Source organism: Schistocerca piceifrons, chromosome 8 (genome assembly GCF_021461385.2).
Source record: "Schistocerca piceifrons isolate TAMUIC-IGC-003096 chromosome 8, iqSchPice1.1, whole genome shotgun sequence".
In the NCBI taxonomy this organism is placed as follows: domain Eukaryota; kingdom Metazoa; phylum Arthropoda; class Insecta; order Orthoptera; family Acrididae; genus Schistocerca; species Schistocerca piceifrons.
Window position 1 is genome coordinate 330,243,454 of NC_060145.1, and position 26,709 is coordinate 330,270,162.

The 26,709-nt window shown below is 41.7% G+C and overlaps 1 protein-coding gene across 1 annotated transcript in view; it reads left to right on the plus strand.

Annotated features, from left to right (window-relative positions):
• LOC124712007 (CUE domain-containing protein 2) overlaps window positions 1-26,709 on the plus strand; it is a 108,384-nt gene that overhangs the window by 56,310 nt on the left and 25,365 nt on the right. The window contains exon 6 of the mRNA XM_047242295.1: window positions 13,049-13,174. Within this exon, the coding sequence (XP_047098251.1) occupies window positions 13,049-13,174 (126 nt within the window). The remainder of the gene's footprint in view (window positions 1-13,048; window positions 13,175-26,709) is intronic.

Below are 26,709 nucleotides of genomic sequence, written 5' to 3' on the forward strand. Positions count from 1 at the left end.
AGCTTTCCACCTTCTATCAGGCCAACCAGTACATCTGATGACACAGGCTTCTCAATTTTTGTATTATGTTCTGATTTACTTAGTGTCTCTAGAGCATCTGTATGGCTACACATACCACTCCTTAGTAGAATGAATCCATGAATGCCTCCACTTGCTGATTGATGGAGCCAATGTGACTTTCATGCAGGTCCCTGGTCACACCAGGGTGTTGGGGAATGAAGCTGTCAAGGCACAAAAAATTTACGATCAGTGCAAAAAATGAAAAATGACCCTGATTATGAGGTAGCAGCCTAATGCCACATTGAAGCAGTTGTCTATGAGATAATTAGTGATCGAATAAGCAGCAGGATGGGATCTGTTGCCACTGCACTACTTAATGCTTTGATTGGGTCATTACTGTCTCTGTAACACCTCTCTTTGGCAACAGGGTGTTGCACTGAAAATTAATTTCATTATTGTTTAATAAAACAGTTGTGTGGCTCATATTATGTAAGTCTATTTTCTTGTTTAAATAAACTAAGATTAAACTGTGATTTTGATCATACGTGACTCACCTTGCCAACATAAATGAAGCTAGTCTATACATGTCTACAAAGTGCTCCGTGCGCCCACTTGCGTTATGAAAAACAGTGCGCCCGCTCGAAGGTTAAATGCATCTCAATTGCTAGGACAATTTCCTCTTGGCCTTCTCATTGCAAGGATACATTTTTAGCTTGGCTGCATATTGGGCACTTTCGTTTCAGTGTTAAGTGGAGACCCTGCACCACTCTGTGCTTACTGCAATCAGCCATTGACAGTGTGCTATTTTCTGATTCAATGCTGCAGAGCATACATTTTAATGTATGTTTGTCATCTGAATTGTCATACATTTTAGCTGAGACAACACGAGCTGTAGATCGCATTTTACTTTTATTCATCTTAGTAATACAGTGAAGGAAATTTAATTTTCAATCATTTGAGCATCCTCCTCCAAGGGGAAGTGATTGTTTTTAGCTACCCCTATACTCCAGTCGATTAGGCTCTTAGTAGTTGTTGACTTGAACTTCATTCTGTAATTGACCATTTTAAATTACTACGCAGGCTCTTTTGACCTCAGTTGTTTTGTGCCCTAAAGCAACAAGGATCTAACAATAAATGCATGGGGTTTGTGGATGATTGATTTAGCTCTCTCAGATCATGGTGTGGAAGAAATTTGTGCCCAGATCACTAGTCTCCAAAACAATCTCCTTGAAAATAGGGTTATAAGCATCCTTCGAGAAAACTGAGAGTATAGCCATGAAACATCTGTGTGTAGGCAAAAACTTTATAAACAATCGAAAAATTAACGAAGATTTACTATTTAAATAATTTGGAGAAATCTTTAAGCATAATATAAAACCAACAAAATGAAAAAAGCTCTAAGCTGGTCAACACACAATGAAAACTGTTTGTCAATGGATACTAAAATGTAGCACTATAAAACTGTAACTCTCCTGGAAGTCAATTATACTTTCAAAGCCCTGTTCAAAAATAAAAATTAAAGAAGAATTGATCAGCTCCACAAAACTGAAAGAAGAATCATGAGAACTTGCCTAAATAAAAAATACCATGCAAAAGGAGTCCAGAAAAACTTCTCCACTCATACGGCTTATCAGGGGATTGACCCCATCATCGGCATAACGAAGAAAAAAAAACCTCTTACTTCTTTCATATCTTGTTGTGAATGCAAGGAAACAGCATTTTTCAACAAGTTTTGATAAAAAAATCTTAGAAAGAAGTCAGAAGGTCAAAGGATCCAAGAAATTCAGCAAGATCTTATAGCAGTTGGACTCCAGATAACAACTGCAGAAAACTAAGATAAAATGATTACTCTTCTCAAGAATCACAAAATTTCAGCAGGAGTTACACATAGAAGGCCTACAGAGGTTTTAGATGACCTGGTAAAATTGATTGGAAAGAATGAAATGGTATTGGACAGATTACGAAAACCAAACAGTCCAAGTTTCAAAGAAAATCTGAATGTGGAATGACTCAAGTGGTCCAATGTGACCAATAAAGTTAATAATAATAAAATAATAATCTATATAAAACACAAAATCAACTTGTAAGAGAGATTATATGTTTTAGGCCCTGCAATGTGACACATCTCAGCACCCTAAGAAACCACTTCAGACTGATATTCCACTTTGTTTGAGATGATGTTATAAGCAAATTAACTAAGCATGCCTCTCTCTCTCTCTCTCTCTCTCTCTCTCTCTCTCTCTCTCTCTCTCTCTCTCTCCCCCCTCCCTCCCCCCCCCTCCCCTCTATTATGAGAACAAAAATTCCAACGATAGCATGCTAACACATGCTCTTGTCTTTTCCCTACAAGGATCTGCAACCAAATTAGATGTGTAGTCAACTGTGAAGGGTGGCATAGGTAATGTTATTAGCAGTACAGAACTTTCTGGCTGTCCCCTATAATTCTTTATTTCTATGTTACACGGAATATTCTGACATGGAGGTACATTTTTGGCTTAAAATAAGCAGTTAGGGTTTAGGTTGTGCACCTAAGTTGAGTACAACACAGACCCTATCTTACAGCTGGAAACGAGATGTAAGACTGTAATAAATGATTTTTTCACACTGTTGATGGATAGTCATTGCAAATTCAAATGCTTCAAATGATGGTCTTTAAAATGATGTACGCTATAATAATTACAATTTTTATCATCAAACACCAACATAGAAATGAAGTAAAGGTCCCTCATATCATTGTTAATTGTTCTTCCAGTGCCTCGTTGAAGTAAAGGGTCACTTGTCATAGCCACCCCGTATTGCTCGTTGAACAGCAGCTTTTGCGGCCATTGTTTTCAAGGCTACCATTAATTTTATCATACTGCCACTGGAACTGACTTATGATTTATACTGAATACACCATCTCATCTATGATGTGGAAATTGCCCACATATTATTGTGTTTAATGGATGTGCTTATTGTTCTATTAAACTAAACTCTGCCCCAAAAGAACATGGAGGCCCAATGATACTGACCAGCTGTCATGTCATCCTCAGCCCACAGGTGTCACTGGATGCGGATGTGGAGGGGAATGTGGTCAGCACACCGCTCTCCAGGCCATATGTCACTTTACGAGACCAGAGCCACTACTTCTGAATCGAGTAGCTCCTCGGTTTTCCTCAGAAGGGCTGAGTGCACCCCACAATATCCTATAAGGAATAACGATAATGTCAGCTGTAGTATGTAGTGGACAAAGCCTTGATGTTAGTCATTCAGATGTAAACTCTAGAAAGTTTTAATATCTTCGTGGATTAATCCTAGAATCTTGACATGATCATTGGCAGGTAATATTCAAGTATTATTAATTATTCTGTACGTCTTCAACATTAAATGACCTGTTGCATTTCATTTGCATTGATTATGAACGGGATTTAAACTGTTTCAGTTTCAATAAACTATGTGATAAATCTTCAGAAGTATAACTGAAACTTAATTGCTGTCCGCATTTTATTATTATTATTCTAGAATGTAGGGAAAAGCTTTAAAAATATGAAAAAGATGAGAACAGCATCATCGGAAATGGAATAAGGCTCGCATAAAATAAGTCTAGAGCCTTAGCGTTAAATAAAGCAAACAGCACTAACTTGTCTGCCAAACTAGCTCCAGTACATTTCAGTGATTTGAGGCTCTATGACTGTTTTGATGAGGACATTATGCAATTAAGAATAATCTGTGCCAATGAAAAGTGATCAAAATGCAAGCTAGTGCAGAGAGCATTAAGTATATTTTTGCTGTAGTAATTGTGTAGAAATTATGAGAATGTTGGAAGTAAGTCTTGATAATGATGCTGGAAAATGACTAACATACACAGTGAAGAATATTGTATGATGTAAGCGATACAAAATGAGAATGCAATTTAAGAAAATGCCATTTCATGGTATATCTTGCTCGCACTGGCTGAAACCATGTTGGCTGTGGTAGAAAACTGATCATGTGCAAAATTTGTTGTTTGTAACTGATTTACTGAAAAGAAATAATCAGGATTCATCAGAGGCTCAGTTAGTGACATAGGAAGTGGCAACACAGTCCCTCTTTTGTGTGCAGTCAACATACTGTTTTCAGAATCATTTAGAGACGGAATAGCTCCTCAGCTGGAGAAAAGTGACGAAAGTCATTGGTAATGATCTTCCATTGAATATATTGTGTAGACATCTTCCTTACGCAGTTTAGGCAAACAGAAGGAAAAATCCGTACAGTGCGAGCAGGCCTCGCATTCTGAGGGTTCCATGCATACCTATGTATGTATATGGATGATGATGATGATGATGATTTTTTGTGACTCAATGCTAGTCTTTCTACGCAATGCCACTTCAACAACTTGTGTGTACCTAACTTAACACCCATTACCCAAGGGGGAAAAGAGGGACGTACAGTTCAATGTGGAATCTGTACCACATGCTGTTTCTGGTGACTCCTCACATCATGTAAAGCCCAGGTTGAAACAAGGACTGAAAAATCTGTGGTCCGACCAAGATAGATCTCGCAACCTCTCAGTTTCCAGGCTCACGCCTTCCAACTTGACCATCGTGCCCTCAATGCGTATATGTAGTTGTATCTATAGATTTTGATGAGAGAGTTTGCAAGTATCAAAATGTGTGGCATATATGGCCGTATCTTTTGACTACATTGACTCAGAAGCTTAAATGTTTGGCATCACCAAGGGACAGTAGGCCTAGTACATTACACAAATTTCAACTCAATACCTTTTATACCCATTCCTGTGAAAGGAGGTTTTAACATCTGTACAGACACATATGGACAATAAATTATTAAAAAAAACTGCACTATAATTACAAATTAACAATTTTTGGATTTTTTCCTCTACTTGTACGATAAAAACTTGCATCTTGTAAAATTTCATGACTCTATACCAAGAGGAAGTACTCTTTAGTTTTTGATAAGTCAGTTTGCCGATAACAAAAAAATGTGACATAAACGATCATATCTTTTAATGCATTGACTCAGAAGCTTTAATTTTTCCACCACTGAGGGACCATAGACCTTTGTACCTGGTCTAAATTTCAACTGGATATCTATACCCATTTTCAAGAAAGAAGGGGTATTACAGAAAGACAACAAGATGATCGTATAAGTGTTCTATTTTTACCAAGTGAGGTATAGAACCCTAAAAATGAATTTGAATGGCCAGCTATGAATTCAAACCCGTTGTCCTGAATTTGTCTTTGGCCTTTAACAATGCTACCCCTGTGCTCGACTGGTGAAAATAATCCAGAAACAAATGAGATGGTAAATACAGTCTAACTATAAGCAGTGAAATGGCTTGTGTGACAATGGCAGAAATGTAACTGTGCATTGCAGACTGTTGGATACCTTTGAGTTATCAGAAAAATGTGAAGGCAATAAGTAAGAAGGAAAGCTGTAGGATTGGATTGCAGAAGGTGCTGGAGCTTTAGCATGCATGTATTTATTGCTTGATAATTTGGAATGTGGAACAACCATTGCACTCTCTTTTTTTTTTTTTTTTTTTTTTTTTTTTTTTTTTTTTTTTTTTTTTTTTTTTTTTAGAACTTCATCCAACTTCATCCAATAAAATAGGTACTGTATAAGTTCAGCTCCTATATTCCTTCAAGTACCTCTTTGGACATGAACGACCCAACAGTGAATGAATGATTCTCTCATTTTCTTTTATAACTTTTTATTTCTCACAGATACTGATATTGATTTAAGTTATAAGCAATGGAACAGTTGTAACAGATTTCATAATTCTGTACGTTCTTTGCCTGCACTTCAATAATAATTTTAAAAAACCACAAATTTTGCAAATGGGAAAATGAGCAGTGCATTATATTGACTTAGCCAGCTGTCCGAAATAGAACTTAATAAAACTATGAAAATAGTATACTATGTGACTGTTTTACCATTTGTAAATTGTGGGATAGAACTGTCAGACTGTGCTGATGATGTGCGCTTGAACAGAATACTGCTGCTGCTCTTTGGCCGATACATGGTCTGGGGTACAGTGAGACCATATTGCTACTCACCATGTAGAAGTGTTGAGTTGCCAACAGGAACAGTGAAAAAGACTGCTAAAATATTTTAAGGTTTCAGATAAAGCCCTCCTCCTGCAATAAAAAAAAAACACAAAAGCATAATTTGCGCACACAAGGTGACTGTTTCAGAGCCTGAGAGGCCGAATACGACTGCATCTTAATGGAGCAGCAGTCAGGGATGGGTGGGGGAGGTAAACAGGAGCCACGGGTTTCAGACGGGGAGGGATAGCAGGTATGGGTGGGTAAGAATGCTAGTGCTGCCTGGTATAAAATGCAAGGACTTGGTGGGGACAGGATAAGGCTGGTAATTTGCAGCAGTTTGAAGGCTGTTGGGAGGTAGGTGAGAGGAGAGAAGTAGAGGAGGATAAATTACATATAGGTATTTTGGCAGGATAGATGACGTGTAGTATTAGAGTGGGGGCAGGAAAGGGGATAGGTAAGTGGGCGACAGAGACTAGTCAATGTTTAGACAAAAATGGTTACAGGAATGAAGGATAAATTGTAGGGAGAGTTCCCAACTGTGCAATTCAGAAAGGCTGGTGTTAGTGGAAAGAATCTGGGTGGCGTGGGCTATGAAGCAGTCATTAAAGTGAGGTACGTCATGTTGGGTGACATGTTCAGCAACTGGATGGTCCAGCTGTCTCTTGCCCACAGTTTGTCGGGGCACTCTTGTTCATGGACAGCTTGTTAGTTGTCATGCCCATGTAGAAAGCAGCAAAGTTGTTGCAGCTTAGTTGGTAGATCACATGCCTGCAACTTAGTTGGTAGATCACATGGCTGCTTTCACAGTGGCCTTTCCCTTTAGGGGTAGCTGATGCCTGTGACAGCACAGGAGTTGGTGGTAGTAGTGAGAGAATGTATGGGACAGGTCCCACATCTCAGTCTCTTGCAGGGATACAAGCAATACGGCAAGGCGTGGGGTAGGGACAGTCAAGGATACTGCCTAGGTTCGGTGCGTGGTGGAATTCCACAGTGTGGGAGTTGGGGAGGATAGTGGGCAGGATATTCCACATTTTTGGGCATGATGACAGGTAGTTGGAACACTGACAGAGAATGTAACTCAGTTACCCCAGTCCTGGGTGCCTCAGTATCACCCAGTCTTGTAGCTACTGTTAAATAAATTCATCCATCACTGGTTGCAGGTGATGTGGTATATAGTACAGTTTATGTTACACAGGCAATCATTCTCTGTTGGGATTTATGCTGTGTCTCTAGGGCTGCTGGCAGTGACCCATGGGTATTAATCAAATCATCATATTCTAAAAATAACTATTCCATTGCTATCTTCTCTGCTTTTTCCAAGTGCACTACCTTCTCCTGCAATGCAGCTAGAATGCTGGCTTGCTTAAGCGTATGTTCAGAATTTAATTTACCTAAATTGTCTCCCAACTAAATCTTCAAATTGGTGACCATCAATCCCTTGGGTAACTCCACATTTGTGGTCCTGAACGTATCTGTGCTGATGGACACTTCCTGCTCACTCCCTGAATTCCATACTCATAGAACACTCTCGAGTATTACACACTGTGCTTTATCTGATTTCTCATTTACCTTTTTCAACTCCACTGTACACAAAATGTTTACTGGTAAATTTGTTTGTAAAGGGACCCACAATTGTTTCCATGTATCTTGCAGTATTTTGTCTTGTAATTTGATCTAATGGACCATACTCACAGTTTAAGTGGCTTCCCCAACATCAGGTGCATACCTTGCAGCAGTATTCCTGGCAGTAGTACCTAACCAAACTGATTTACCTTCCAGCTCTTCTATGCACCATGCTAGATTGACATTACCATGCTATTTAATCAAGGAATCTAACCCTGATATTGTACAGTAACTGTTGCCTATATAAGGCAGAAATTCTATACAAACGCAAACACTTTTTGTCCCAACCTGAAAACTCAAAATCAGTGAACCCTGTGAGCACATATCATTTCCACCTACACTCGATGTGTATTGTGTTGGGTCCAACCTCCTGTTCCCCCTTTGGTCCATTCTTGCCACAGACATTTGTAAAGCCGAGTCCAATATAAACTTATGCTTCTTTCCATTTACTAAGCAAAATTATGCCACTGCAAAAGTTTTCACAATTTGCATGTACTGGGAGTAACATAGCACCTCTGGAGCCCCCATTGTTATTTAACTTTGAGGTACCATTCTCACCCCACGTTAGATTTTTGTCTGCAGTCCCATTCTAGATGCCCTGTTTGCCCACATTTCTTACTTTATGTTTCATCATATGTGGCCTGTTCACCCACACCTGAATATTCTCCATCAGTAGTGAATTTGTGTCATTGTGCCTATTTCCTCTAATGCTTTGTGGCTTCAGTTAAGTTTTTAGGGAACTCTGTCTGTACCTTTCTTGATGCTTCAGATGGCAATCCCTGCAAAAATATGTCTTGCCCTCTGCTTTGTCTCTTGCAGAAGGACCCTGTTGATATCATCATTTTCTGTTAGCTCATATGTGTTGACATTTAACTTCCTAAACCTCTCCACAAAATTTTCAGTTGTCTCTCCCTGTTTTTGTGACATGTTCATTGTAATACCTGCAGCTGTTTTTTGTTCTTCACCACTGCAGTAAGTGCGCCTTCAGAATTTCAGATGTTGGTACATTCCTTTGTAGAAGCAGTTGCTGTGCCCAGTGTCCCAGCTTTATAGTTGTCAACAAATTTTCCATGGATGCTAACAAGAACTCTTCTGTCTTATCTGAAAAAGGAGAGACTTGGTTAGTGGTACTTGCATTTTGGTTGGTTACTGACGTACTGAGACTATTGTCTCTCAATGCAGCCAACTGCGTGGACAGCTCCATATTGTGTGCCTGCATTTACACTGTCTGAATCATCTCTGCAGTCGTATCTTCCCAACTCGTAGTTCGAATACTAGCCACAGTTATTCCCTGGCATATGTCCAGGCCCCACCTATTCATACAATGTTTATGTAACCCTGTCAAATGCAAAACAGTTCATTTTCACTCAAACCACTGAAGGGTTGTCGCAGATAGTTGGTCCAAGATGTCACTTGTAGGTACTGGCTCTTATGATACCACTGCTGCAGCTAAGTGACAGGACTTCCAGTATGGCTTCTACTTACTCCAAAGTGGCTTTTGTGGAATGCTGTGGGATGGAACCTTCAGTACCACAATTAGTGCAGACTCAAAAATGCTTACTCAACAACAGTATTATTTGTTATTTAGTGCTTCCATAGAGGTGGTTGATGGGTGCAGCTGAGAACCCAGCCATAGCTATCACACTGAGTATACTGAGGCAGCAGCTTGTGTCAATGGCACCCTTGCCGATTCAAGTCGTCGGCTCCACAAATGTGTGGTACCAACAGAATACTACTACAGCTGAGCTGGTAGCATATACAGTCACTCTGGCTGGGGGTCTTATGGTAGGAGGTAGATTCCCATCATGTAGTAGACTGTGGAAATGTTGTGTTGTGCTACAGCATGTGACAATCTTGTCCACTGCTGACTGTAGAACACTGCATTGCAGAGTCCTGTACCAGCATTGTTGTAGCTTCTAGCTGCAGAATTATGTCAGTGGCGGGCCCACATACCCCTTGAATGGTTGCTGTAGCGTGCTTGAGGCTGATGCTGCAACTTTCTCTTGATCTCCTCTGCATTGAAAAAATAAAGATAACTCTTCCTTCAGCTGTCTGTCAATAACAGGGAGGAACAGAGGAAACACATGTTTATAAACCACTAGCACTCGGCAACAAGTGGGGGTTTTGATGTGTAGTGATCATTGGGGAGGAGGGGGGGGGGGAGTTCATACAATGCAATATCAGTTGCTTTGAGGCATTGGAGCATAGAGCATCATGTGTTTGGAGTTGGGAAGTTCTTTTAGAAACAATGATTCTGTGGTCGCGGTTCAATGTCTTTTACCATTAAAAGATGTTTCCATTCAAATGCATCTAGATGCTGTCCCAGATCAAACCACTATACTCGGGTGAGTTGCAGCATTTAGAAGTGCTGGATCTGTAGAGAAAAAGAAACCACCTGGCCTTCCCAAACTCTGGAAAACATAGACAGAGTGAGGGCGGCAGTTCTTGCCAGTTCAAAATGATCCACTTGGCAACAGGCTGCATCGCTGGGTATGTCACTTCATTTGATTCATTGCATTTTACATGGTGATCTCAAATTTCACCTGTACAAAATATTGGTTGTCCAGCAGCTAAGTGAAGTGGATTTTGTGCAGTGCAGAGAACTTTGTGGTGTAATGGATGCTAATCTTACAGAAGATGCAGAGTTTCCAGTATTTGTGAGTACGTGGTGTCAGGGACCCGCAAGAACTACATGAAAAACCTCTCCACAGTTCAAAAATAACAGTGTGCTGCAGTTTCTCTGAGATAGGGATTGGTGGATGTTACTTTTTTGAAGAGGGAGGGACTGCAGACGCTGTGAATCAGCGCATTACATTCAAATTTTAGCATAACAGTACTTGAAAGGCATCAAGTGGACTGAGAGAAATGTAGTTCCAACTGCATAGTGCCACAGCTCATACATCAAGAGCAGTCATGAAAGTGGTTCAACAAATATTTCAGGGACATGTCATTTCATGATGTGTGATGTTCCTCATCCCTCATGCTCACCCCATCTATCAGTCTGGGACTTCTTTCTGTGGAGCTACTTGGGATCAAGAGTGTACATGAACAAGCCCCACACAGTCCATGACCTCATGAACAAGCTTCACACAGTTGATGACCTTAAGATTTCCATTCATCATAAAATTGAAGCTGTACTGAATAAAATGTTGTTGAGAGGCCTGTGTAACTTTCAGAAGAGGATCCAAATTTGTGTCCGTAAAGAAAGATTCGCCTCTGTGACATTATTTTCTGAACCTTGTTAAAGTATGTAGATTTCAAAAATACTATTATTGCATGCAAGATATTTCAAGGAAAAAGAAAAGACAGGTTTCAAACAATGGAAAATCCAGGATGGACTGTAACAATATTAGAGAAGGAAAGGCGCTACTCACCAAATAGCGGAGGTGCTGAGTCGTGATAGGCACAACCAAAAGATTCACACAATAACTTTCAGCCATTAAGGCCTTTGTCAACAAACACTCATGCAAACGCAACCATGCAGTATGGTTTCAGTTGCTTGACACTGCAGACGTGGGTGCGAGTTGCGTATGCGTTTGTGTGTGTGTGTGTGTGTGTGTGTGTGTGTGTGTGTGTGTGTGTGTGTGTGTGTCTACGGTTGACAAAACTAGGCTTCAGTTATTCAATCATGAAAATGTTTTTTTCCCTGCTCCATCATGTATTTATTGAAGGAAAACACAATTTTCTGCCAAGGCTGTTACTATTTGCAAAAACTTCTGTTTACTAGACCAGTACGGTATGTAACTGTGATTGTTTCATAGATCGTTCAGAACATCAGCAGTTTTTTTGTCAAGTGCACATGTGCACTGAAAATCTGATTGACATACCTAGTAGCAGGTAAGATTTTGACAAGCCAGATAATATGCTGAGTCTTTGTTCTCATGTTTGCAAATGTACAGTATTATTTCATAACAAAAATTTATGACCTCATAAAGTATATTAGAATAGTTTAAAGATGTGACAGTTAGAAGAAAGCAAGTTCAGGAGTGCATCAACTTGAAACACATATGGTTGATGGTGTCAGTGTGCTGGCCAGCACTGTGTGGGGAAACATAAAGTGATGTCACAATATGTCATGACCACAGGTTCCAGCACTTGGTCAGATTACAGGCTAGCAATAGTCGAGATGCAAATGAATATGTCTTGCACTGTTGATCTTATACACCTTTTGAAAACAGTCTTCCAGTAAAGATCCTTATGTGTCCCAAACAAATTTTGAGCATCAATTCTCCTGCCCAAGGTTCAGTCTTGAATGTCTTCTTCATTTACAGTCTCAGGTGTTTCAGCTTTAATCTTCGGTGTTCAAATTTGTGCCCTAAGTAATGAAATCACATTTCATCTTCTGTGTATTCAACTGATAAATTCCTTACAGTTGTTCTAATGGCCAAGTAAATAGAGGAGACATCAGCATATTATTACTTATGCTTTGTGGTAAACTGTGTTGCATAGTCATTATGGAAACTGTCTATCATTGTGGTTGATTTGATTGGACATGCCATGAATAACAAAAACATACTGTCTATTAATGTTAACTCAGTGATTATCACTTTATGAGGGAAAGGTGGATTTTTTAAATATTTTTTTTTATTTTTTATTTTTATTTTTTATTTTTTTTTATTTTTTAGTCCCATGACAGGTCAATAAATTTTGTAAGTAGATGCCATTCTTGAATTGCTTTTGATCAGCATTCAACAGCTGTGGGACCCATGTTGTATAGAGCTTTCTGTTAGTAAATTCTGCATTTAAAATATATTGGGCTCTTTTTCTTGAAATCACCAAAGCATCATAAATTTCATAAACCTTTATTTGCAAACTATGGTATACAATATTTTAAAATTTTTTGTGTTATCTTCTTCAGTTGCAGTTTCGGAACACCATTCAGTGTATCATATTCACTTTATCCACACACATCTCAGCTGTTGAAAATTAATGAAAACAGACTCCTTAATAAACCTTCAGCAGCCCAAAGTAAAGGATTTTAATAAAGTGTGATACTCTAATTCATCCATCTGAGTGCAACACACATAATATGATGACAAAACTATTCATTTAATTGTGCTAAAGCCTAATTAAAAGAGAAGGAATTTCAGTATACTTCTGAGTTTACCCACAATGCAGTGTATAACTAAATTATGAGGCTAAGATTGTAATTAAGATGTAGACTTTATACTTTGGAAGAAATCATCACCCAGTATCCTGAAATAACTTGAGATTAATTCTCACATAATGCATTCAAATAGGTCATAGTCAATTCCTGATCCATCCTTTTTCATCTGAGAGCTGATCTTGACTTTCTTATTTGAACCATCATTGTACAATGAGCAGTTTACCTAACAGTATCATGACTTGTTTTGATACATCTGAAACTCTAATTAAATTTTCTTACTTGGTTGCAGGCATTAGCTCAGCGCCAGAAAGCTGTTGTAGATGATCAAGAACTGAAATCACGCATAATAGCGAGGTATAGCTATGTGGACAAGGATGATGATGTTCGTGAGCACAGGCCAGTGGGACCAAAAGCAGTATGTATTAGCTTTTTACAAGCAAAATTACACACAAAACATTAACTGCAGCTGGAGTGCAGACAGTTGATTTTGCATGCATTGTTCCCATTATGATAAACGAACTCGGCTTTCTTTTTTAATGTGGTTTATGAGGGCCTATGTAACTGCGTAATTGAAAGATTAATCTTACTACACAGAACATTATTTTTGCTGAAATTAAAAACTAATGACACTGAATTTTAAAAAATAATGAAAAAATTATAATAGTGCCAGTGGCTCTTTTTTTAATGCTCATTGCCTAATATGTTTTCTAGAAGATAGAGCAGTGTGCACTTTTAATTTAATATCAAATTTTGAACACAATAATAGTATTTGTTATCTTTTGCTCTTCACAAGTATTTTTATTTTCATCTCAAGCCTGTGGATCATATTCACATTAACTCGTCATGATGAGGAATGTGTTAATAGGTTCACAAGTCTACAAATAAGATCCATTTCCACTGTGAAAACATAGCTAGATACTGTCCATTTACATAAATGAACTTTTTGTTTTAATCTTAATTTACAGCACCCTTTTATAAATGTAACTCAACCTCATACATACTGATCTACTCAAAATTTGTCTGTGGAGTGAGAACAGTTGTCAGGTAGAAATGATTTCAGTTCCTTTTGAACTTTCATTATTTGCATCGCCTTTACACTGAGGCGACAAAAGTAATGAGATATCTGCTAATATCGTGACAGACCTCTTTTTGCCTGGCGTAGTGCAGCAACTTGACGTGACAAGGACTCGGCAAGTCCGCTTCAGAGTGCTGAGCCACAAAGCTTGTATAGCCATTCATAACTGCAAAAGAGCTGCTAGTGCAGGATTATGTGCACGGACTGATCACTCGATAAAGTCTCATAACTTTTTGATGTAGTTCATGTCAGATGATCTGGGTGGTCAAATTATTAATTCAAATTGCCCAGAATGTTGTACAAACCAGTCATAAACAATTGTGGCCTGGTGACATGGTACATTGTCGTCCACAAAAATTCCATCATTGTTTGAGAACGTGAAGTCCTTGAGTGGCTGCAAATGGTCTCCAAGTAGCTGAACATAACCATTTCCAGTCTGTGATCTGTTCAGTTGGACCAAAGGACCCACTCCATTCCAAGTAAACACAGCCAATGCCATTATGGAACCACCACCAGCCTGCACAGTCCCTTTTTGCAGCTTAGGTCTGTGGCTTCATGAGGTCTGCACCATGCTCGAACCCTACCATCAGCTCTTACCATCTGGAATCAGGACTGATCTGACTATGCCATGGTTTTCCAGTTGTCTATGGTCCAACCACTGGGAGAGGGGCTGCAGGTGATTCATGTTTTTAACATAGTCGCTCATGTCGGTCATCTGCTACCGTATCCCATTTAATGCCAAATTTTGTTGCACTGTGCTAACATGTGTTCGCTGTACGTACCACATTCATTTCTGTGGTTATTTGACACAGTGTTGCTTGTCTGTTAACACTGACAGCTATGCAAATGCTGTTGCTCTTGCTTGTTAAGTGAAGGATGCCAGCCACTGTGATGTTTGTGATGACAGGTAATGCCTGAAATTTTAAATTCTTGGCGCACTATTCACACTGTGGATCCCGGTACATTAAATTCCTTAATGATTTCCAAATTGGAATTAATGTCCCATGCATCTAACTCCAACTACCGCTCTGGATTCAAAGTCTCATAATTTCCGTCGTGCAGCTGTAATCACATCGAAAACCTTTTCACGTGAATCACCTGAGCACAAATGACTGTGACGCCAATGCAGTACCCTTGTATACCTTGTATATGCGATACTACCACCATCTGTATAAGTTTGTATCGCTATCCCATGACCTTTGTCACCTCAGTGTAATTCACAGGGGAGGAGCTCAGATATACAGGGTGTTACAAAAAGGTACGGCCAAACTTTCAGGAAACATTCCTCACACACAAATAAAGAAAAGATGTTATGTGGACATGTGTCCGGAAACGCTTAATTTCCATGTTAGAGCTCATTTTAGTTTTGTCAGTATGTTCTTCCACCTACGCTCAATGGAGCACGTTATCATGATTTCATACGGAATACTCTACCTGTGCTGCTAGAACATGTGCCTTTACAAGTACGACACAACATGTGGTTCATGCACGATGGAGCTCCTGCACATTTCAGTCGAAGTGTTCGTACGCTTCTCAGCAACAGATTCGGTGACCGATGGATTGGTAGAGGCGGAACAATTCCATGGCCTCCACGCTCTCCTGACCTCAACCCTCTTGACTTTCATTTATGGGGGCATTTGAAAGCTCTTGTCTACGCAACCTCGGTACCAAATGTAGAGACTCTTTGTGCTCGTATTGTGGACGGCTGTGATACAATACGCCATTCTCCAAGGCTGCATCAGCGCATCAGGAATTCCATGCGATGGAGGGTGGATGCATGTATCCTCGTTAACAGAGGATATTTTGAACATTTCCTGTAACAAAGTGTTTGAGGTCACGCTGGTAAGTTCTGTTGCTGTGTGATTCCATTCCATGATTAATGTGATTTGAAGAGAAGTAATAAACTGAGCTCTAACATGGAAAGTAAGCGTTTCCGGACACATGTCCACATAACATATTTTCTTTCTTTGTGTGTGAGGAATGTTTCCTGAAAGTTTGGCCATACCTTTTTGTAACACCCTGTGTTTATGACTGCATACCTTTTTCCTTTCTGTGCAAAGTGATGTTACGGTGTAGATAATGGAGACTACTTTTGTTCGTAGTGTTATACAGTATTTATGCATGCTGTTGTTATTTTCAAATAATGCTTTTGTTAGTATACACAGTTTTTCAAACAATTGCCTGCATGAAGTTTGAGTATAGACTCCTGATATTATCCTTATAGCTTGTTTCTGTTTAACTAATATTTTATTTATATGTTCGCAATTGCCCCAGGAAATCATTTCATACAACATAAATGAATGGAAGTATAATTTTCTAATGCTTTCATCACAAAATTTTTAATACACTGTTAGTGAAATGGTAAATGGTATGTTCACTGCAGAGGCCCTTCTGGAATCAAAATTATGACTACCCAGAATCGTATATTTTCAGTTATGTTCAGATGTTGTTAAATACGTTAACTCTTCCAATTATTTGAGGAGGAAGTTAACTGTGAAAAAAGTCAGTTTTAATGAATATCTGTCCTACTACATTTGTTGAAGATGGTTCTTACAAAGGCAACCTTAGTCTGTCTGGAAAGATAATTGTGAAAATGATGGTTAAATATATGGCTGAGTACAGTAGTTATATCAAAAGAGAATGCTTTTAATATTTTGAACAAATGTTGTCAGCCCCAGGTGAATTTTTACTTTTAAGAAAGAGAATTATTTTCCTGATTTCACTGGAAGAAGTTGAGGCTATCTTGAATTGGTTAATATGTTCACATGTACTGCAATGTTTTGTATTTTGAACTGATTATTCACATTGCTATATGCTTTGTGTCATGGAACATTTAGACATCTTTAATTACTAGGTCATCTTGTTCCCCAATAGACTTTCACATTTCCCTTCCAATTGTACTTTATATTGTTTTGATTTTGCTTTCAGTACTGAAATTTCAGGGAAACATTTGTCTAGGTAACATATTTAAGTGGTTAACAGGGCAAGATCACTGGTTAATATAAGTGAGAGATAAATCATGGCAAATTTGAAATGCTATTACATTAATAACTGGTGTAACTGCCAGAATGGTGACTGCAAACATGGAAATTTGCATGCATAGTGTTGTGCAGGTATCGGATGTCAGTTTGTGGGATGGAGTTTCATGCCTGTTGTACTTGATTAGTCTATATTGGAACATTTAATGCTGTTTGTGGATGACAGTGGAGTTGTCGTCCCTTGATGTCGCATGTGTTATCAGTTGGAGATGGGTGTGGTGGTTGAGCAGGCCAAGGGAACATGTTCACATCCTGTGGACCTTGCTTGGTTGCAACAGTTGTATGTGGGTGAGCCTTATCTTGTTGAAAACACACCCTGGAATGTTATTTGTGAATGGCAGCACACCAGGTCAAATCACCAGACTGACACACAGTTTTGCAATCAGGGCGCATGTGATAACTGCAAGAGTGCTCCTGCTTTCATACAAAGTCGCACTCCAGACCATAACTCCTGGTGTGGATCTAGTGTGTCTAGCACGCAGCCATGTTGGTTGCAGGTCCTCAATTGGCCTCCTCCTAACCAATACACGACCATCACTGGCGCTGAGGAAGAAACAGTTTTTATCAGAACTCTCTAATGAGCTCCGCTTGGCAACACTAAAGACACATAGGTGGGGGTCTGGGTTTAGTGGAAAGCATGCTATAGGGCACCTAGCTTGGAACTGTCCAAGAAATAACCAATTTGTAACAGTTTGTTGTGTCACTGTGGTGCCAGTTGCTGCTCACATTGCTGCTGCAGATGCAGCACATACATCGAACATGATGGTCTTCCCTCTCAGTAGCGCCATGTGGCCATCATGAGCCTGATTTTCTTTTAACTATACATTCTCATGGCACCTCTGCCAGCAGTCATGTACAGTAGCTACAGTCCTGCCAAGTCTTTCTGCAGATTTGCAAAAGGAACATCCAGCTTCTCGTACCCCTTTTGCACAACCTTGTTCAAACTCAGTAAGTTGTTGATAATGGTATCTTTGTCATTTTAAAGGTGTTCTTGGCTAACATCAACTCAGCACATGCAGTCTCAAAGCTAACTAATTGTCATGACCGTTACAGTGTGTATTTGATGCAAATCTGATTTCCATCTTCACAGTGGTGCTATTATTACCACTGTTATGCCACTGTCATGAAATTTGAATAGACATCGTCTTTCACATGTAGACATACATCTACAAACTTTCATTTATGTCGCACAACTCCTCCTTGGTGTCACGTTTTTTTTTTTTTTTTTTTTTTTTTTTTTTTTTTTTTTTTTTTTTTTTTTTTTGCTGACCATCCTCTGTGATTTTCTCTCTCTCTCTGCTTCATGCCTTTTGTTATCATAGTTCCTGTGATGCAACACTGGTCCACATTTTACAGTTTGCATTGGAAAAATAAGTTAAAGATTAACTAGTTATTAACCATTTTTAAAGGTATGCAACAATAGGTTGATCATGAGGGAAACAGCACAGTTTGATATGTTTTTGTACCTCACATTTTATGTGTGTACTGGACCTTTTTTTTCTTGATATGTATAGTAGCGGTACACTGCACTGATACAACATAGTGAAAAATACTAAATTGATGAGAAGGGTGGCATTGCCTTACTCGTCCATGGAAGTATGGCGTATTAGCAATTGACAGTAATGTATATGCTACAATTGTCGCTCCAACTAGCGACAGTGCATGTAAAACTACCAAGTGCCTCATATAAAATTGTTGAGTTTGCTACCCCGTGACATCAGTCACATCAAATGATATATGGTAGGAAACATTTTCACCAATCCCCGTGCACCTTCACCTTGTTGGACAAACTCAGCTCTTGATATTTCCAACTCTCACTCTCTCACTCACTCACTCACTCACTCTCACTCTCAGATGACCCCCACAGGGCTGGATCATTACTGCATTGTGATTGCTTTGATTACAAATTGGCCTCCTCCCTCAGCACTAAGATGGCTCCCCTATGACAGTGATTCATCCGTATGTTCAGGACATGTGTGGATGAACTACAACTTTTAGTTTAGTGGAGACCAATGTGTGTATTGCTACAGGAGTTACATTTTAATCTATCTGACAACACCAGACCTACGAAGCTATAATCTTCATAAAAAAGATGGCTGTAGTGGACTGAGAGATAAAGAAGGAGTAGTGGCTCTTTGCCACACTACCAGCCTACAAGAAGTCGCTATATCAGTGCATGTACATCATAGGTGAACAATACTTTCTCTCTACCTGCTCCAGCACAAAGCCTAAATAGGAGGCTCTCACCAAACTACTTACGCAACTACCCCATCCCTTCCTCCTGTGTGGGGTTTGTAAAGTGCACAAGAGCCTCGTAATGTCATCATATAAACGTCTGTGAAACAAGGGTCAGACACGCACTTCCACACCTTGTCGTTCACTGCTGTTGATCTCTCAGCATACTACACCTGCCAGATGAAAGAAAGCGACCACAGCGAATGCTCAGTAATGCAAACTGGACACTGTACAGCCACTTTGTTGTGTTTGCATATTGTGATACTCTTCAGGAATGGTGGATCATATTACCAGCACAAATCACCAATGCCACTGAAGGATCCACTCCAAAGGCTTCAGGCCAGCTACAAAGGGAGCCTAAATCCTGATGAAGCAGTGAATATGAATGCCACTCTATAGAGTCCGGCGAGTATCTGTGCATACTTTCAGATGTTGACAGACTGCATAGAAACTTGCAGTTTTTCATTAGCAACGGCAAAATGCCATCAGATTATAAGAGGAAGCAAGAAGAGATTGTGGCTGAGTATCGTAAATCACTTCACTATAGGTGCAGTTCTATATGAGACCACCAGGAGGCTTTCCAGTAGAGGTGAGAGCTGCCCAGTGGCTATTGTAATGCAGAATGGAATTCTCAAAGAAAACTCAAGACATTGTCCAGGCAGAAGTGGAGCATTTTGTCAGAGTGACTACTACTGCAGGCCAGGATTCAATTCTTCAACACTACAGAGGGGCAATTAGGACTTCACATCCACCAATACAACTACCCCTTCTCCATGTGGAGCTGGATTTGATTTTTTCTGTGGTTTGTCACACATCACTTGGGCACGATATGTCCCATTACTTTATGTTGTGGCACATCACAGGATGAAGTAATCTTGCTTGTACTTTTTAACTTCATTTCCTGACTTGTGGACAGAGTTTATTACAATTCCACTATTAAAACCTGGAAAAGACTGTATATACCTCAGTAGCTATCATAGTGTTGTCCACATCAGATGTGTAAGAAAAGCCTTGCAGCAGGTAGTCAACTGCTATCTTCTCTGTATCTTAGAATGAAACAGCTTCTTAGTTGCTTTCACTGTGGGTTCAGGAGGTATCACTCGACCTTTGAGTATGTATACCTCCTACAAGTGGCTATGACAAGTGGCTATACAGCAGGTTTTCTTACACAGGCATCATGTAATATTTGTACTTTTTGACAATGAGAGGATCTGGAATACCATTTGTCAGCATAACATCCTCCGACACCTTCTTTTTGCAATAAATTTCAAAAAATCAGTGACCCCCTATCTGATCACTTTTAACAGAAGAATGGGTCCCTCGGAGGTGGGTTTTAAATCCTTGCCATAGCTGTTAATAGCCCCCCCTTCCCCCCCGGGGGCTCACGGTTCTTTCATGAATTCGTGCATGGCGCACACGGGGCCCCCTAGCTATTGCAGCCAATTTTTCCTTCCCTGGCAGCATTTCCTTCACCCTGCCCTCCCTCCCTATCGTCGCTCCTCCTCCATTGCCCCCCTCCTACCCCTCTCTCAGTGTTCTGATTTATATCGACCTGGCCTATCCACATGATTTCTTGTATTGGTTGCAATTTTGTTCTTTTTGCTTGTTCTTTCACTCATTTTGGTGTTTAGGTTTCCACTTGAGGTTTAACTTCCACTTCAAAATTTCCTGTTTTTAGTCTGAGTCATTTGGGGAAGAACTCCCTCCCTAGCATCTATGGTGTGAATACCTTTCCCTTCCTTTTCTTCTCCCTTACCCACTGTAGCCCCCTTCCACCCTGCTAGGTCACCAGCACGTGTAGCCAGTCCGTATGGTGGGGCTGTTATGTACCCATATGGCTGAGCTCCCTGACAACACAGGGATCACACTACTGATACCTGAGTTATTCGCTCCCCATGTATGCCAAGGAGCGGCTGCTTATCTTCTCAGAGCATCAGAACTCCTGGCAACAGCCACTATGCCAGACGCCCCATGCTGTGGCTGGGTGGTGCCCATGGGGAGATCCCCTGGTCAGAGTGGATGGTATCAGTGCAGATGCTTGGTGCATGAAGGGTATCAAGCGGCAAAAATCTGGCCGTTCGCAAATGGCCATCTCTTTGAATGGTGAAGGATCATTGAATCCTGCTCCATATGACCCAGAAACCTTCCCTTCCCTGGTCACACATTGGAGGAGGGCCAGGCTCGCCGTCTTGGGATGAAATACTTTCCCCACTACCTCATCTGTACCAGGACAGATGGAGACACATTCAGCACCACAAAACCATTGTTTTTTGTGAAAAATATTGAGGACAAGTTTGGTGAAGTGGAATCTCTTAGTAAGATGTGGTCGGGCTCCCTGTGGATCAAAGTCTCCTCTGCTGACCAATCTGCAGCTCTTCATGCTTGTAATTGCCTTGGAAATATTCCGGTGTCTATTACTTTACACAATTATCTGAATATTGTCCAGGGAGTGATTTTTCGTAGGGACCTCATCCTCCAAACTGATGAGGAACTCCAGGCTAATTTGGAGTGGCATGGCTTTCATTTTATTCGACATGTGCAGAAGGGTCACAAAGACAATTGCACCAATTCTGGCACCTTCAGTCTGGCTTTTGAGGGGCAACCCTCCCAGAGAAGGTCAAGGTTGTGTTCTACAGATGTGATGTGGAGCCATACATCCCTCCACCTATGCTTGCTTTTTGGGCATATGTCTTCCTGCTGTATGGCGGACGCTCTGTGTGGTAACTGTGGACAACCTCTCCATGAGGGAAGCTCCTGTGTTCCTCCACCTGTGTATGTCAGTTATGCTGACTGCCACTCCTCTCACTCACCAGATTGCCTGGCTTACAAGAGAGACCATAAGATCCAAGAATAACAAGTCCCTGGATTGCCTGTCTTATGCTGAGGCTCTCCAAAAGTATGGGAGACTCCAACCAGCATCACTATCTTCAACTTTTGCCTCTGTTACTTCATCTCCTCCTCTTCCCTCATCCTTACCCCAGCCCTGTCCCTCCCTCCCCTCCCCCTCCCCTGCAGTTCCCATGACCTCCCATCAGGGAACTGCTCCCCCTCCCCAGCTGAAGAAGTGCCCCCCTTCTTCAACACCTGCCAGTGATCAGGCTCTCTCCCAGGACCTCTCTTCCCGGCATCTCTCAGGCTGGAAGACTCCTACCACCACTCGGCCACGAGATGCACCATCTGTGCACCCAAGATAGCCCACTCTGTTTCAGTTCCCAATCTTACAGATGCATGTACTACCTCTGTGCCCTACCCTCCTCCACCTCTGACAGAGAAGAAGAAAAAGAAGAAGAAGAAGAAGACTAAATCCCAAGACAAGGTCCCCTCCCTAGTGCCTCTGGAGGTGCCATCTCCCCCCTCGCAACCTGAGTCTGACATCTTATTTATGGATGTCACCTCATCCTTGTCAGTGACAGCTACTGACCGAGTGATATGACCTTCACTTGGATTCTTTATATCTAACCTGGACTCTTGCCACACAATCATCCAGTGGAATTGCAATGGATACTGTCATCACTTACCAGAAATGCAATGTCTTGTCTCCTCCTATTCTGCATTCTGTCTTGTTCTTCAAGAAATACATTTCTGTAATGACCACTCTCTAGGATTTCGTGGTTATCGGGTGTTCTGTCGGAACTGTGCCGGCCCGGGGCAGCATCTGGTGGGGTCTGCACTTTGGTTTGCTCCGATGTCATTAGTGACTGGATCCCACTACATACCATCCTGGAAGCAATAGTGGTTCAAATCCAAATGACTCTGGCAATCACCATGTGCAATGCCTACCTCCTTTCAGGTAGGCCTCTTCCTTACGTTGCACTGTCTACCTTAATTCAGCAACTCCTGCCCCTGTTTCTCCTCCTTGGGGACTTCAGTGCCACTACCACTGTGGGGGAGTGTCACTTCAACAGGTAGGGGTCTCCTAATTCACCAACTTATCTCGGACCTCGATTTTCGTCTCCTCAACAATGGTTCCCCTACCCACTTCAGTGCTGCTTACGGCACGTTTTCTGCTATCGGTCTCACGATATCCTCCCCTGTGCTCATGGCTTCCCTACATTGGTCATCCCATGAAAACCTTTGTGAGTGACCACTTCCCGGTGATTCTATTATTGCCCTGGAGCCGCCAGGCAGATGGGCCTCTACATAGGGCATTCTGCAGGTCCAATTGGCCTTTATATATGTCTGCTGTGCTCTTCGACACCTTCTGTGCAAGGTGACTGTGCTACTATTCTTCATGTTGCTGGCACTGCTGTCCCCCGTTTCCACAGGTCTCCCTCGTCGTTGACCAGTACCGTGGCGGACAAAGGATGTCGCAGTCACTGAGCAGGACCACCGACAGGTGCTGCAGTGATTTAAGCAACACTCTTCACAGACCAAACTCCTCACTTTTAAGCGTCTCTGTGCTAAGGCGTGTTACCTTATTAAGAAGAGTAAAAAGGAATGCTGGGAGATCTATGTTTCCTCCCTGGGGACATATTCCTCTTCAAGTTTGGTGCAAGTAGCCTTCTGGGCTGTGAGCAACAGTCAACTGTCTAGGGTCTTAACCTCCAAGGTGCTCTGTACACTGATCCATTGGTCCTCACAGAACACCTCATGACACATTTTGCTATGGCATTGGCATGCTCTTCCTATCCTACTACCTTTCTCTGGCAGAAATGCAGAGTTGAACAGACCCCCATCTGTTTCATCCCACACCATGCTGAGCCCTATAATGAACTCTTCACTTAATGGGAATTCTTGCAGGCTCTTACCTCTTCATCCACAACCAGATGGTCCAACACTTGGACATTCCTCCAAGGCAACATCTCCTCAGCATCTTCAGCCACATTTGGCTCATTGGCTCATGGGTGCTTTTCTGTTACAATGGTGAGAAAGTATAGTTATCCCCATCCTTGAGCCTGGGAAGTCTCTCGACAGCTACCACCCAATTAGCCTGACGAATTTACTTTGTAAACTGCTCAAGAGGATGGTCAGCTTCAGCTTATGTTGGGTACTCAAATCTCGGGGCCTTTTCTTACCATATCAGTGTGGCTTCCAAGCAGGACAATCCCCAAATGACCATTTATTCAAAAAGGAAACAGCCATCCGACAGGCTTTTGCTCACCACCGGCACCTTGTCATGGTCTTCTTTGACCTACATAAGGGATACGACATGGCTCGGCGCCATCACATTTTAGTTACCCTCCATGACTGGGGCTTCCGTGGTCCACTTCTGATTTTTATCCACAAGTTTTTATCTCATTTTCCAGGTTCGAGTTGGCACTTCACTCAGTGCCCCTCGAATTCAGGAGAACGGTATCCCACAGGGTTCTGTGCTAAGTGTCACACTCTTTTTCATTGCCATCAATGGGCTTCTGTCCTCTGTTGGACCTCTGGTTACCCCGTTGGTGTACATCGATGATTTTTGCATCTGTTACAGCTCCCACTCGGTAGCAACTGCTGACCGCTGGCTCCATGGTGCCATCCGATGGGCCTCCGCGTGGGCCACCTCCCATGGCTTCCAGTTTTCTCCCTCCAAAACACGGGTTATGCATTTTTGTCATCGACCCATAGTACACCCCAGTCCACAACTTTATTATGCGACCAACTCTTGGTAGTAATAGAAATGCTTGCTTTTTAAGCAATAGACAACATTTCTATTACTACCAAGGATTTCGTAGGTGCCCAAGTCATCTTGCATGGTCCATCGGTGTTTTGTGGTGGAGTTTTGAACTTCGCTCTTGCTAACAAGGATACGAATGAACACGGTAACGGCTGGGTCACCGTTGCTCTTGTACGTGGACCAAAAGTCGATAAAGTAAAAGGGCCATATAATTTCAATTCACGTGATGTCATCGCTTATCGGACATTTCAGATTTGTGAAGTGTACAACAGAGATAAGGGTTTATCGTATTACGTGTCCCATTTCTTTGGCCTTATTTTTGATAGCAAGCTGACATGGTTGCCCCACATTTGCCACCTAAAGACTACATGTATAGAGAAGCTTAACACTCTCTGCCTCCTGGCCCACACACCTTGATGTGCAGACTGTTGTGCTCTTCTCCATCTTTACCGTGCTCTGGTCTTGTCCAGACTAGATTATGGTTGTCAGGTTTATGACTCAACAGCTCCTTCTACTCTGAAACTGCGTGACTGCGTTCACCATTGTGGGGTGCATCTGGTGCGTCTGGCTATTGGTGCCTTTCGCACTAGTTGCACTGATGGTCTCCTCACAGGAGCGGGGCTTCCCCCTTTACACATGACGGAGCCAGCTCCTTGTTTCTTACGTAGTTGCCATTCTGCCATTCGCCAATTCTCTGACCGTCCCGAGTACCCTGTGCTCTTTGTCAGTGAGATATGTCTCCCTCCTAACACCTGCCCGTGGGTGGGTGGGATTGCCGATTGCCATGCATCTCATTTCCCCCCGTCAGGATCTCCGTCTCCACTCATTGGAATGCACTCCTGTGTCTTTCCTCCCATAACCCTAGACCATGGATTAGGACCAATCTATTGCAGGGTCCTAATATCTCTGTGGCTCCTAGGGTTTTCCAGTGTCTTGTTTGTGCCATCCTTGCAGAGTTCCAGGATGCCGCCATCTTCTACACTGATGGTTCTAAGACAATTGATAAGGTGGAATACGCTTCCATGTCTCCTACTGGCTTAGAGCACCATTTATTACCGGGGTCATGTAGTGTGTTCTGAGCAGGACTTCCAGCCATTCGCAGAGCCCCCCTTTTTGTTTCTCAGGCCTCCCTCCGCAGTGTTTTAATTAGTTCAGAGTGAATGAGCAGCCTGCAGGCTATTGACCGGTGCTACTCTCTTCACCCTTTGGTCTCTGCTATCCACGACTTTCTCTCTTCCCTTGGGCATGCTGCCTGTTCAGTTGTCTTTCTCTGGGTCCAAAGTCATGTGGGCATCCCAGGGAATGAACTGGCTGACCATTTGGCTAGAGAAGCAGATACTTACCTCCCATTGCCTTTCATGATTCCAGCTGCGAATATGCAGATCCATGTTAAATCTCTCTTTCCCCAAAAATGGAATGATATCTGGTGTGTTACTGCTTGTAGAATGAAGGAGTTTACTGCAGTTTGGCACTCTTCCTTCCACTCCTCTGAGGAATAGTCCACCGTTTTATGCCGTCTATGCATTGGTCTTACCAGGCTCACCCATTGTTTCCTCGTGTGCCAACCCACTCCCACAATGTGGTTGTGGAGCCAGACCAGACTGGCGGATCCCAAATATTGGTGGAATGCCCCCTTCTTTCGGCCCTTTTGCCAAATATAGTCTTCCCGATACCTTAAATCTAATATTATCAGATGATCCTCAGTTTCCTCTGTGAAAAGTCCCCCCCCCCCCTCCCCCCCCTGCCGATATAAGGTTCTACTTTAGCCTTGGAGCATGGGAAGGTTGGTTGTGGTTGGGACCTGTTTTCCAGTCTTCTCAATCTGTGACCCCAAGTTAGTCCCTTTTTTCCAGTTTTTAGCTTTGGTCTCACCATTTATGCCTTTTACTGAGTGTGTTTTAATGTTCATTATTTCATAATTTGACTCCCCTTACTGGATCCGTGCACTTTTAGTGGACCCTCTTTCTTCTATGACTAACTTCGGAATTGGAGGACCGATGTCG